General features: G+C 49.6%; 2 protein-coding genes across 7 annotated transcripts; one reads left to right on the plus strand and one right to left on the minus strand.

Moving 5' to 3' along the window:
- Window positions 1–1,023: 1,023 nt before the first annotated feature.
- On the minus strand, window positions 1,024–3,017 carry LOC112975948 (cytochrome b-c1 complex subunit 6, mitochondrial). Its single transcript, XM_026086660.1, has 4 exons — window positions 2,889–3,017; window positions 2,420–2,446; window positions 1,821–1,982; window positions 1,024–1,312 (listed from the first exon to the last, which is right to left on the minus strand). The coding sequence occupies exons 1-4, from the start codon at window positions 2,928–2,930 to the stop codon at window positions 1,280–1,282; spliced, it is 264 nt and encodes an 87-aa protein (XP_025942445.1). The 5' UTR covers window positions 2,931–3,017; the 3' UTR covers window positions 1,024–1,279.
- A 382-nt stretch (window positions 3,018–3,399) lies between these two features.
- Window positions 3,400–13,205, plus strand: LRRC41 (leucine rich repeat containing 41). 6 transcript variants are annotated; one of them, XR_003256829.1, is made up of 11 exons: window positions 3,404–3,521; window positions 3,595–3,681; window positions 4,587–4,657; window positions 5,146–6,325; window positions 7,723–7,968; window positions 9,550–9,714; window positions 10,271–10,369; window positions 10,904–11,026; window positions 11,099–11,174; window positions 11,931–12,026; window positions 12,469–12,556. XR_003256829.1 is itself a non-coding variant. In XM_026086653.1 (10 exons), the coding sequence occupies exons 1-10, from the start codon at window positions 3,419–3,421 to the stop codon at window positions 12,701–12,703; spliced, it is 2,385 nt and encodes a 794-aa protein (XP_025942438.1). In that variant the 5' UTR covers window positions 3,404–3,418; the 3' UTR covers window positions 12,704–13,205. The 6 variants fall into 6 exon arrangements, 4 of the variants coding, with proteins under 4 accessions (XP_025942438.1, XP_025942440.1, XP_025942439.1 ...); XM_026086653.1 differs by lacking the exon at window positions 11,931–12,026 and having other exon boundaries at window positions 12,469–13,205; XM_026086655.1 differs by having other exon boundaries at window positions 11,931–12,562.
- The last annotated feature ends 11 nt before the right edge of the window (window positions 13,206–13,216 follow it).

The raw sequence follows: 13,216 nt of genomic DNA on the forward strand, positions 1-13,216 counted from the left end.
GGCGGCCCCCGGCGGCGGCAGCTGGGAGCGGGCGGCAGCGCCGGCGCGGCAGCCCCTGTTACACCGACTGTAGCTGCTTCCCCCTCCCCAGCCTTCTTCCAAAACCCCTGAGCCACAGGGGAAGGAAAAAAAGAAGGAAAAAAAGCTAACGTTACACTTGCTCCTAGCTTGTTACACTCATCCGAAGAAAGCTCCGTTTCAATCCCTTAGGGATTAAATTAGGAATCCATTAGCAAAAGGATTATGGACTACTACATTGATAAAACATCTACCAAGTTTTAAAAAGTGTTATTTTACTTTGATGATTTAAAAAACAGCTGAGAAAGTATTGGCTGCCCTGGGAAACGTCCCCATTCTTCCGGTGCTGAACAACCTCTTACTCCAAATCAAGGCAGGAGTCGCGTGTGAGCTCGCCCCCACGCAGCAGTAGTCCCCAATCATCAGACAGGGTGGATGGTAAGGGGGGGGATGACTCCAACCTCGCACCCCAGGAGCGCTCAGAGCCGCAAGGACGGCTCGCAGCCCAGGCTCTAGCACCGCTGTGACCACTTGCGCTCGAGAGCGGGTGGGAACCAGCTAGGCACGTCTGTCTGCAGCCACCTGGTTGCTTTTGTGCAAGCCTGCGCCAGAGAAGAGGCTGTTTAAAAAGAGAAGTCTTCAACCAGTGCAAAGACAATTTTTCCCAGTTGTTCAACTACACCATAGAAGTCACACTTCTCCTAAAAAAAGGGCCACTCCACATCTTCTGGTAGGCAGCAGGTGTTTCTGGAAGTTTAATTCAGTCACAACTTACTGTATGAACAATATCCATCTTGTAGGGCTTTCTGGCGCTAACAGAAAAACTCTTACCTTTAGGATTGCATTCCAGCCACTGCTCATAATGGCTGTACAAAAAGGATGTTCACAAAAGTGAAGAAAAGCCTCTCCCATCCACTCCCACAGATGACCCAACCCACACTGATTTCATCTTAACCTGGCATTGGTGCAAGTCAGAACCACAAGGATTAAGAAATAAAAGCAAGATATTTCCACAGGAACTTTTAATGTTTAATATGGAAAATTACAGAACATTAACATGGATTTTGCGTAGCTGCACATCTTCCATGAAAACAGGCACAGTGACTTGCTGACACTCAGTCACTGCCAAGCTGCCAGAAAGCTGTTTTGTTTATATTTCACATTCACAATAAATGGGCAGCAAACAGTACTGTGAATCCAAGAAGAACCTCCATGGATTTTCTGTTGGATCGTGGAAGCAGATGGACAATTACTCCAGTGTTCACTTCAGTTTATCAAAGAGTTTGTGAGCAACCTAAAAAAAACAAAAAAAAACCCAAAAAAAGCACTTACTAACTGTTAAGTTCTCTCGGTTCAAAAGATCTGGAAACCTGCACGCTTTTTCACCCATCACTTGGTTTTCTACACCACTAATGTGCATGRCCCTACACCTCTCTGCTCTTCTCAATGTTTTACAAGTATCAGAAAATCATTTAAAAAAAAATAAGCTGAGATTTCTTACAAAGCATCACTTCAGATAAAAATGGTTAACTCTGAGTGGGTAATGCAAACATAGTAAAGTGTTATTTGTATGGCACAAAAACGTGATCTATTTGTACTGTTGTTTAAAGCCTACAGAATTTCAGATGGAATTGTAACAAGTAGGAAACAGTTACCATGAAATCACAGTTCTTCAGAGCTCCTTTTGACTGTGACTTAACCGAGYCTCACCCTCAAATTGTTTTCACTCTCAGGAATATGGTTAAACACTTTCCTGCTCACAGTTTCAGCAGGGATGTTACACCCACCCATGCTGCACTTACACAGTGGTCCCTAGCATGCAGGAAGTCAAAAAGTTCCTCTGTACATTGCTCTTCTGTTTGGGACCTCGAGGAAACCCGTGCATCACACAACTCCAGACGTTCCCGCGCCTTCACACATTTCTCAGTCTGCTCACAGTGCTCCCTAATTGTGGTTAAAGGATCCTGCAGACACAGAACTGCGATGAGAACAGAGAGACCCTGCAACGCAGCTATTTTCTCCCCACAGAATTGTTTTTTTCCATTTATGGCCTGATGGGAGCTATACACCCATACCAGACCCCAGATTCAAACTACTTCCATCCTAAACTTTGCATCACCAGCATAAACCAGCAAACAGCAGCCCAAACCCACATAAGCGTGCTCGAGTGCCGAAATCCACAGTGCATCTCCTTGGCGCAACAAGCCACCATACAGCCTACAGAGCAGAGCGGCCCGTGCCCAGGCCATGCGTGCAGCAGGTGCAGGGAGTCGCACCCGAATGAGGGTGCGGGAAGGACCCAGCTACGCCGCCCCCGCCCCTCCCGGTCCACGCCGCCGATCAGGCCCCGGGCCCCCGCCGGGCCCCACTCCCCGCAGCGCTGCCGCCTCCAGCGTCTTACCACCAGCTCCTCTTCCTCCTCCTCCTCCTGGGGATAAACCAGAGCACAGCCGTTACCGACTCGCATGGCCTCACCCCCCGCCCCGCACACCCATTCCCGCCCGCCCCGGAGCGCCTCGGCTCAGCGCGGCCCCGCCGACAAACCCCCTCCCCCCGAGCCTCGCGACCGGGCTACGGCGCCCGGCGGCGGCCACAACGCATCGCCCGTACGCGGCTACGGGGCTCGGCAAGGGTCAGTGCACGCGGGATGAGCACCTGCAGGCTGAACGGGGGCCGGCAAGGGTCACACCGAAACCGACGTTCTATCCCCACAGAGCGGCTGCAATACGGCAACCGGCAGGGCTCAATCCGCGCTACCACGAAGATGGACCGGGGATGCACCCGCCCCACTCCGCGCTACCCGCTCTACAGCCCCGTCGCCCCGGGGGGAGCGGGAGGTAGGGGAGAATACTGGTCCCGGCACCGCTCACCTCGGGCTCTCCAGCGTGAACGACGTTATCGCGCAGCCCCATCTCCCCGCGCCTCCGCTGCAGTCAGGCAGAAGGACTCACCAGGGTCACCCGCCGGAAACGCCGCTTCCCACCCCGGAAACGGAAACGCTTTCCGCGCCGCAGCGACGTGCCGGGTGACCTTCCCAAGAGAGCCGCGCTTTAGGTCGAGTGCTTCCCTTCCCAATATGGCACCCCAATATGGCTGCGCGTGTGACCTCCTCAAGATACCTGCCGCAGGACGCTGTGTCTTGTTTTTGTTCTCCTTTCTGTGAAAGCAACACTGGGTCCCGGTCGCCGTGACCTCCCTGGCCAGGCTGCCTCTGTTCCTAGCCCATCCTGCAGACTGCGAGACAGAGAGGCCGCTCACGGTGACCTCCCCAACATGGCCGACGGCGCCATCCGTCCCTCCCCCTCGCCAAGATGGCGCGCGTGGCTGCGCGCTCTCCGCCCTGCCCAAGATGGCGGCAGTGGCGGCGGAACGGCGGCGCTGAGGGGGGCTCGCCGCGGCCATGGAGGGCGGCGGCGGCAGCGCGGCGGGGCCGCCCAGCCTCTTCGCGCTCAGCGGCGCGGCGGTGAGCTGCAGCATGCGGGCGCTGGAGAGGGACGTCTGGGGTAAGGCGCGGGGCCGGGGGGCGCGGGGCGCGGGAGCCTGCCCGCACGCTGCCGCCCTCTCCTTCTCCCGCAGCGCTGCCTGGACACGTCCTGCGCGGCCTCCTGCCGCTCCTCAACGTCTTCTACCTGGAGCGGGCCGAGGGCGCTGCGCGCCGCGCAGGTGGGCCGCGGCTGGCGGGGGGCCTGGGGCGGGACCGGAGAGGGGGAGCGAGCCCCCAAAGTGGAGACACGGACCCCAAAGTGGAGGGGCACCCTCCAAAGTGGAGACACGGACCCCGAAGTGGAGACATGAGCCCCAAATTGAAGGGACAGCCCCCAAAACTGGAGAGATGAACCCCAACCCGCAGGGACACTTCCCCCAGACTGGAGAGGTGAACCTGTAATTGGAGGACCAACTGCCCCCCAAGCTGTGGGGGGCTTCCCCCCCCCCCCCCCAGCTGGAGGAACAACACCCTCCAAACTGGAAAAATCAGCTCAGAACTAGAGGGACAAAAGCACTCCCCTCCCCAGCCAAATGGGAGGGACACCCCACACCCTTACTCCCTCAATTTGGAGGGACAAAGTCTTGCAAACTGAAAAAATAAACCCTAAACTGGGGAGATGAACCCCTCTGAATGGCGAGATGAACCCAAAGAGCATAATTATATCCCTTGCCTGGGACGCTGGTTACTTGACTTTGCCACCTTACCACAAACACATGGAAATCCAGCAGGAAAGGCAGCTACTCTGGCCCAGAATCCCAAGTCATGGACGCAGGCGGGGTTTTCTGGTAATGTAGGGTATGTTGTAACTCCCTTGGCTCACCAATTTGCTTCTTCTGAAGACCAACAAAAACAGCCATTTTCTAAGTCCTATCTCTTAAAAGACAATGTTTTTTATCTTGTTACATCCTTCATAACAAATGTAAAACATCTTCCTTCTGCTTTAAGGGTCTGAATTTGCTTCCCCCTAGAAAGCTGTTCCCTCATCTGTCCAAACACACATATGAACCCCAAGGAGGGAAACTCTGCAGGAGGACTTTAGGCTGGGAAGAAGGGGTAAAGGTGCCTAGTTTCTTTTTTTCAGGCCTCTCAACACAGCCAATTTGGCGCAAGCTCTGGGATGATGTGATGAAAACCAGGCCACCCAACTCAGAGGTGAGGAAAAGCTGCTTATGGGGAGCGGAGAAAGAGCACAAAGCAAATRCCCTGAGTTTGGAAGAATTTTCTTTACACAGAAGAACTGAAGAAGCTCCATTGATTTGGCATAACAAAAGAATGGTTAGGAGACAAGTTAACCATAGCCTATAAATAGACACCCAGGAAGAAAATTTCTGATAGTGTGTTCTTTAATAATTTAGCTTCACTTTCAAACCGCTGAATATATTAAATTAAGCTAGAAGGGGAATGAAGAGATAGCAGCAAGAGTAACTCAGCTTTTGAACAAACACACTTAGGAAGCATGTTGTGGACTGGTAAAGTAGWTTCAGTTGTGCTAGTAGTTTTGTTTGAGGCAATATTTACTATAAGCTTAGCAGATAGCAATAATTTGATTTAGAATGAGAAAGATCTTAGCTGACTTTTTCTTAACATGGCTCTGTTGAATGGGTTTTGTCCTGGTTGACCCTAAGGTGATGTAATTGCAGAATATAACCTGTTGGAGGAAGAAGTTCCTTGAAACATTCTTCTCAAACATTCTTCATGGTGTCTTGGATGTTTCTTCTGACTGGCGTCTCAACGACCATCATTTTTCACCGTTGCTCCACAGCTCACGGCACGTTACCCAGCTCACTCTCTGCAACGTGCTGCAGGGGGTGATGGAGCTCACTGCTGAACACAACCAAAGGGTGCTTGAAAACCTGGCTGGCTCCCTGCGGATACTGAAGTTTCGGCACCTGCTTTCCTCTGACCAGTCTATCAGACGTTCTCTGGTTTTACTTCTTCACCGGCTGATTCACCATGGCTCTGTCAGCCAAGTGTCCATGTATTCCTGGCCTATTCCTGACACAGTTCTTCTCATTCTCATTTTGAGCATGAGTGCTGGGTATTGGTGCTCAGGAAAGGTGCTTACGTATCACAGCAGCCCTTGTGGCTTTTGCAGAGAGGGCAATGCCCAAAGCCAGGAGTCAACACAAGAGGGATCAGAGATGGACYGTTGCAATGAGAAGGAGTGGAGTGACGGCAAGAACCAGCAGGCTTCCCTCAGCGCACTTGAGGAGGCTGACGCTCAAGTGGAGGCGAACAGACATGGGGCTGACACTCCCCAGAGCTCAGCCCTTTCTGGACTGAGAAGTCATCCTTCCCAAAACCTAGTACGTGAGGAGGGAAGCAGCGAGGCGTCCTGTGACCCCACCAGTGTTAAAGACCCCCCCAGAGGGTGGTCTTCTCATCGCCTCTCAGAAAGGCTGTCCTGTCGCCCCATTCTTCGAAAGCCACGTAGACGTCTGAAATCTGCAGTAGGGAGGAGACGCCGCTGCCCCAGACGAAGCAGGGGGACTTATGATGACCCGGAAGACCTTTATGATTTTGTTTTTGCTGTTGCTAGAGAGAATGCTTCAGAATTACTCTTTGACAACAGTGTCGCAGAAGGAGAAAATGCCAGTAACTGTGCTAGTTCCTCCACAGGATCTCCATGCTCTGGCAGTGCTGGTTGTAAGAAAAGAGGAGGATCTGCTGGGAACTTTTCTCTGAAAACTGCTCACCGCTTCCGAAGCGTGTCCACACTGGAATTGTTCTCCATTCCTTTGACTGGGGATGCGTGTCGGACTCTGAGTAACCTGCTGAGCTCCTGGGTGTCATTAGAAAACCTGGTTCTGTCTTACAACGGTTAGTGGTATGAACAGGGTACTTCCGGCCTTGTTTTAATAGTATGACTTACTGCTCAGGTTTACCCTCCTTTTATTTATTTATTTTTACTGGAATGAGCATTTTAAGAGTAACTGGTCCTGAAAATGGCATTGGCAGAGACACATAAAGAGTGCGAGGAGTCGTTTGAGGGGAGAAGGAAGCCAGCAATGACAGAGAAGGGTCATTATGTGTTGGAGGAAATGGTGCTGAGATGAAAATATGGAATTGCACAGCCCCGCAGGGATGAGGAGAAGGAGGGAACGGGATGTAAACCCAGTAGGATCTCAAGGGCATGCGATGTGGCTAGGAGACAAAACAGAATGCAGGGCAAACTCCATTCACATATTGAGCCCACCTTCCTTGTGGGGAAGTGTGACAGGCCCACCCTAAGCCTGCCGGTTTTTCCAGGCAAGTGGATTCTCATGTGCTGTGTTTTCATGTGGGAGCAGAACCCTTGCACTGTGGGGTAGGTAACGGGATGGGAGACTGATAATAAACTAATGTGAATGAAGTGTAGCAAGTTCTGTGGGTATTGAACTGGGAAGAACAGAGTTGTGATGATTTTGTATGTCCACTGGTCAGGACAGGAATCTGTGACTTACTGGTTTTGCATCTGCAAGTGTTGATCTGTATGAAAGATCAGAGCCAAACACTAACTGCATAAATTCTATTCCTTAGAAAACAGTTTGGTCCATTCATTCTTGTGATACGGATTTTCCCCTTTATGATCTAGTGAAAGGCTACTGGATTAGTTTTTACCAACAGGAGGTAAATGTTCAGTTTCGACCTTGAATCCAGTCCTCCTACCTGCCCATGAGAGACAGTACAGCAAGAAATATGGGAGGTATGCAAAGTGAGGAAGTCCAGGCAAAACGCACTCATGGTCTTTACCCTGACCATAGCCTGAGATCTGAATATCCCTGGGTTAGTGCACTGGACAGTTGCAAATGATTTTGATGGTGGCCCTCCTACTTCTTCCCAGGAGAATCAGAAGTCTGCCTGCTGGTCTCTCTTCTAGCAAGTGTTTGTACTAAGAGGGGAAGTGCCAGCAGAGAATGGGGCCCTTCTGCCCCAGAACAGCCCATGGCCTTGTGCTCAAATGCCTTCTTGAGAAGGGGAAGAACCAAACCTCTATCTCTCTCTCTCTCTCTCTCTTAAGCTCTAGCTTAAGAACTTGTGGATAAAGCATGTGTAGCAGAAACCTTCTTCTCCTCTGGCACTTTGTGGATTTAGCCCTTGACTTGCTAGTTGCTAGTTGCTTGGCTGGGCACTGAACTGAAAGCTCCACTGGTGGTGTAACTCCAGCCATGTGTTTCAGCTTTGGGTCTCTACGTGTGTGACACCAGTTTTGCTTTCTGTAAAAATGTTGGTTCCAGGCCTGGGAGATAACATCTTCTGCATCCTGTCTGGGCTCCGGGCCCTCTCCCGCCACTCGGACTGCTGCCTCCACGTGGTGCGTGTGAGCGACGTGTTCTCCCACATGCCTTGCATGGACCTTGTTCGCTGCATCCTGAGTGCCTTTCCCCGGCTCCATACACTCTCAGTCAGCTTCGATCTCAAAAACCAGCTGGAGGGGAACAGGCCAGAAGGGAATCCAAGCTGCAGTGAGGCAGAAATCTCAGGTAGGAACAGATTTTGAGCGATGAGCAGGATGTGGCTGTTAGAGCTGGAAAAGCTTGGCACAAAAGATTTGAATTCCATAGTGTCCCAAGTGGCATTTAATTAAGTGATTACAACCTCACCTTCCTGGTTTAGTGTTGTAGTTGGTCATTTCCAGTCTTTCACATGGACTTTGGAGCCCAAGTCTTGGACAAAGTCTTTTTGCTTTATACAAGGCTAGTCAGAACCTGCTAGCAATGCCTGTCCATGCAGCCTGTAGGGAGCATATCTCACCAGACCTTTAAATTGTTCAGGAGCTTCTGCTCTGTCTATCCTATTGTTTGTGAGGCTCTAAGCCTTAGACAGCTTTGGCCTACCTTTGGGTGGAAGGAAAGTATTTTTTGATCGTCACAATACCAGAGGTGATGGCAAAACATTTTTCAGGCCTCTGGGTTACAGTCTGGGAACTGTAGCAGGGTGTTTTCAGCTCAGAGGTGTCTCATCACTCTTGTTAGCCCCTGTCACGGATGAGTGATGCACTTCACTCATAAGAGAGAAGCAGCAATATGTTTTATTGAGATAAGAGTGATTTAACAAGGTTCAATGGCAAGGTACACTGTTGTTTACTGCATTGAGAGTAAAACAATAACTACATATAAGGTTCAAACAAAATTGTCAGGGAGACCTTCCCGTTGAGTCACAAGATTCAGAGTGGACCCCCTTGCTTTCCAAACTCTTTCTCAGAGGAGTCTAGGTGCGGCTGGATCCAATCGTAGTCCCAGACTTGGTCAATGGTTTATGTCTAAAGGATTATGTGCAGAATCAATCAAAGAAGCAACTTAGCAAAGTTTCAGCATGCTATTAGTCACTTACTGAGGATCTGTCGCGGGTAAAGAATCTCTCGACCTTGAGGAGTAACCTTGAGAGGCATCCTTACTCAAGAGGAGATTCTGCTGTGCAGCCCGCTGCCGTGCAGGAGAGCTCAACAAGCTCTGGGCTGCTTCCTGTTTATGGGGTAAGATGATTGACTCGTAGTCATATTTGCATACCAATCATATTTGGGTTGGCGCATGCTCAATTAGCCCTTGACTATGTGCTGTTACCTGTGTTCCCAAATTCTGATTTGAACTGGGAGCAGCCATCATGACTGCTACTGATGGTTATCACCTGAGTGGGATTATGGAGAGGTCAGGTTGGGGGGAGGGGAGGGAGCACACCATCACAGCCCCTGAACAGAACAGAAAAGCAGAAACCAAAGCCTGAGTGAGTATCGAGTGGGGTCAGTGAAGACTCTGCTCTCGGGGAACACTGACTGGTTTGTGGATAGATGGTGAACTTTTCTAAAGTGGTGTTTTGCTGCTAGAACATGGTAGAAATTGGTGGCCCCGTGGTCTTTCATGACTCCTGAAATGGGCCTTCACTGATTTAAGTTATCCTAAGTCTGCATTGCCATACAGCTCTGTGGGGCAGCAGGCTCGGTACAGGCACTTTCTACCAGTTTAAATGACAGCCATGTCAGCTGGGCTTCTTCCTTGCTCCAGCAAGCTTTACTGAGGACAGGTACTCAGACTGAGCTCTTTCACTGTTTGTTTTTCTTCCCTTAGAGAGCTGCCTAGAGCAGCTGGAAATCCGATTCCCCAGGGAACCTCTGCACACTGCGTTCCTGCGGCCAGTGCTGAAGGCATCAAGGTCTCTCCAGCAGCTGTCCCTTGACAGTGCTGCACTGCCCTGTCCTCAGGAGYTTGAGCACCTTTTACAGGCACTCAAAGGTACTGTGCTAAAGCATATGTAGCGTCGCTGGAACAGAGGGAGTAGCCCCCTTGCTGTGATAGCCCATCCTTGGGGCCTCATTGCTTGCTTCTTAGTTGGCTTGGGCTCTGCTACAGCCTGATGCAGACACCCCCAGTTGCTGCTTGCTGTTAAGCCGGCCAGGCTCAGCTTGACTCTGGGAGCAATTCCACTGCATTCATAAGGCTTTGCACCCAAGCTGCTAGGGCACACCTGCTGGGAGTACTTGGATGCTCAGGCACCTGAACCTCCTGGATGTAAGCTCTGGGTTCTTGCCATGTCCCTCAGCCTTTTCAGCATGGAGCCAGCTCGGGTGGGTCCCTTTCTTCCATGTGGACATCCTCGAAGTCACTTAAGGAAATGGGTATCAGCCATCCCATTTTGTGCTGAGCATGTGAATGATCCTGCACAGCAGGTTGGTCCCTCTTTATTTATTCACAGTCCAATCAATTTCTGGGTGTTAACTGGCAATTGTGTCAGGTTCTTTTTAGCCCAAGGCCATGCAGTGCTTTACCCAGGAATTTGTCTTGCTTTTAGAGTGCAATCCAAACTTGAAGAAACTGAGCTTTCATGATGTGAACCTGGCTGACCACCAGAAAGAAGTTCTGCTTTTGCTTCAGGACCCCATCCTGCAAGGTACGGCAAATTCCTAGGCACTGATGCCTGAAAAGGTTCTCTGGGCTGCCCTGCAGGTGGCTGCTTTTGGTTGGCTGATGTTTTAAGAGGTGATCTTAGGATGCACAAGGTTTAGCCAAATGCCATTTCCCCATGGGCAGATCTGTAGCTGTTGGCAGAGAGGAAATATGTCTGTTTCTCTGAGCCAGCAGGGCAGAGAGAGGAGCAGATGCAAAGTTGGCTGTGCTGCAGAGAGGAGTCCATAGTCTTGGCTACAAAACAAAAGGCTTCTAACCTGCAGAGCGTGTCTGCTTTTAACTAGGTCAGCTGGCTAAACCACCTTCCTGGGTGTGATCACTGCTGTCTTCAGGTAACAAAACAGAGGCTCTGTTCTGTGCTACCCACTGTGAGCATGTTGTAACCTGGTCCCCGCTCCTGAGGAAGCTTTGTTTTTGCATATGTATTAGGGGCTGGAGCCATCTGCAGGATGTAATTATGGAATAATGAAGTGTGCAGGGAGTACTAAAATGCACTGTCAATCCATTTCTTCTGTAGAAATCACATTCTCCTTTTGCCGGCTGTTTGAAAGTTGCACTACTGAGTTTTTGTCGGAAATAATCAATACAGTGAAGAGAAACTCATCACTGAAGAGCCTCAAACTGCCTGGGAACCGTCTTGGTGCGTACTGTGAATTTAAATATTTAGGATAGTTTGCAGCTTGTATCTAACACCTGCATTTCCCCCACCTAGGAAATCACAGGCTGGTTGCCCTTGCGGACATTTTCTCTGAAGATTCTTCTTCTTCTCTTTGCCAGCTGGATGTCAGGTATTCTGCCCTAAACACCCTGAATTTCATGTTTCAGGAGGCCAGAGCTGAAGTGGGCTCAGACAGCCTGAGCACAATTCTGTTCCTTCCCAAAGGGAATATGTGCCTAAGAAAAGTTTAGGGAACACTGTAATAGGCACATAAAACCTAGGGGACCTCCAAGAGTCACCGAGGGCAGGCCTTGCCCTCTGAGGCATCACACCGTCTCCTTCATAAATGAATCAAGCTCCATCTTAAAAGCAGCTTTGTTTTTCTGCTCTCTTGGGAGGCTGCTGCAGACCCTCCATGCTCTGAGGGTTAGAACTAATGTCCTTACATACATTTATTCTTAGGCATCAGCTTAATAGCTCTGTTCCCACTGTCCCAGTCTGTTGAGAGTGCTCTCATTGCCCTGTAAGATGCTAAGAACTCTTCTGTATTCTTTTCATCATCTTTGGTCCTTAACCTAAACTGCTCCTTACTTGAATGCAAATGGCCATGAACACAGACAACAATCTCTATGAAGTGCATGGGACCTGGTATTTCTGTAATACTAGTGACTGAGTTTTGCTTAATTCCCCCCCCTCCTTAAAGACCCATTTTGTTACATCCTTATGGCTTGGCTTGGTGACATAGATAGCCTTGACACTTAATTTGACTACAGCCACCTCTTTAGCAGCCTTGAATCATGAAGCTTTCTCTCCAACTGGCTGTTTTTGTGCTTCTCATAAAATTAACTCCAGCACTCAACTTCATATTTATTTACACATTGTGCAGGGGAAATGATCTTTTAATCTGCTGGAATACTGGGACCTGACACCTGTTCTCCAGATGCTCCCACAAGGAAGAGATAAATGATCTCTTACCACTGAGGTTTGCACTGGGACCCGTGGGCTGGGCTAGGCCTTTTGGTCCAGGCACCTGCCAGCTGCTGTGAGACTGGAGAGCACAGCTTAGCTAATAGTCTGGGTCTAAGATTTTAAGGCCCTCAACTAGGTCTACTCAAGTCACTGGTAAAACCAGGTGACTGAGTTTAACTTGTCAGTGGTTCCCAGCATAGTTAAACACTTTTAATAACTTCCAGCCCTTACTATAACTGTGCTTGTTTTGTTTTACATCAAAATTAATGCATCATCCTCACTCTGTATTGCTGAAGGAAGCTTAAACCTCCTACTGTACTTCGCACTGAAACATTCCAGAGTACCTGCACGGGCATTTACTGGAGGGAGCAGGCATTGAAACTGATCAAATTATACCCTACAATCTTACTGACTTTTTTTTTTTTCCCCCCCCCTGTCATCCTTTCCCTGGAAAGCTCAAATTGCATCAAACCTGATGGGCTCCTGGAGTTCACAAAGAAGCTGGAAGGCCACATCCAGCAGAGAGGGGGACACATTAAATTCACCCACCTCCGACTCTTTCAAAATTGGCTGGACCAGGATGTCGAAACAGCTCAAGAAGCACTTCGGCGTCTCAAAGCTGTGTGCAGTGTTGTCAATGACACATGGGACTCCTCCCAGGCCTTTGCTGACTACATCAGTGTCATGTGATGGATACAGGAACAAGAGAAAACTGATCAGCTTGTACTAAAACCATTCAGTCCATGGCCTATTTCATAGTGCTGGTGGGATTTTTTCCCCCTGGTCCAAGCAGGGTGTGCAGTGTTTCTTGTCACTTCTCTGTTGATTTGAAGAGGTGCTGCAGTGAAATGATATACAAGATCTGGTGGATCAACAGCTGTAGTTCAGGGTTGTCTAACTCCACCCTCTTCCCAAATGGGCTACTCAAACTAGGACACACGCTTCAAATAAACTTTTGTGACATCCTGCAGGTCTCTGAACAAGCAGTTAATTTCACTGTGTRTAGTTAAGAATTTATTGTCGTTTCAGCCAATTTCTCATAAATAAGAACTCCTCCCTCCACATAAAGAAGAAACAAACAAGCTAAATGAAGACCCCAGCCTGGACCTCTTTTACTTTGTTAAAAAAAAAAAAAAAATTTACATTGCAAGTAGCCTGCTGTTTGTTTGCAATCATTAATCAATGTCTGGGGCAAGAAGAATT

Source organism: Apteryx rowi, unplaced genomic scaffold (genome assembly GCF_003343035.1).
Source record: "Apteryx rowi isolate R43461 unplaced genomic scaffold, aptRow1 scaffold_7, whole genome shotgun sequence".
In the NCBI taxonomy this organism is placed as follows: domain Eukaryota; kingdom Metazoa; phylum Chordata; class Aves; order Apterygiformes; family Apterygidae; genus Apteryx; species Apteryx rowi.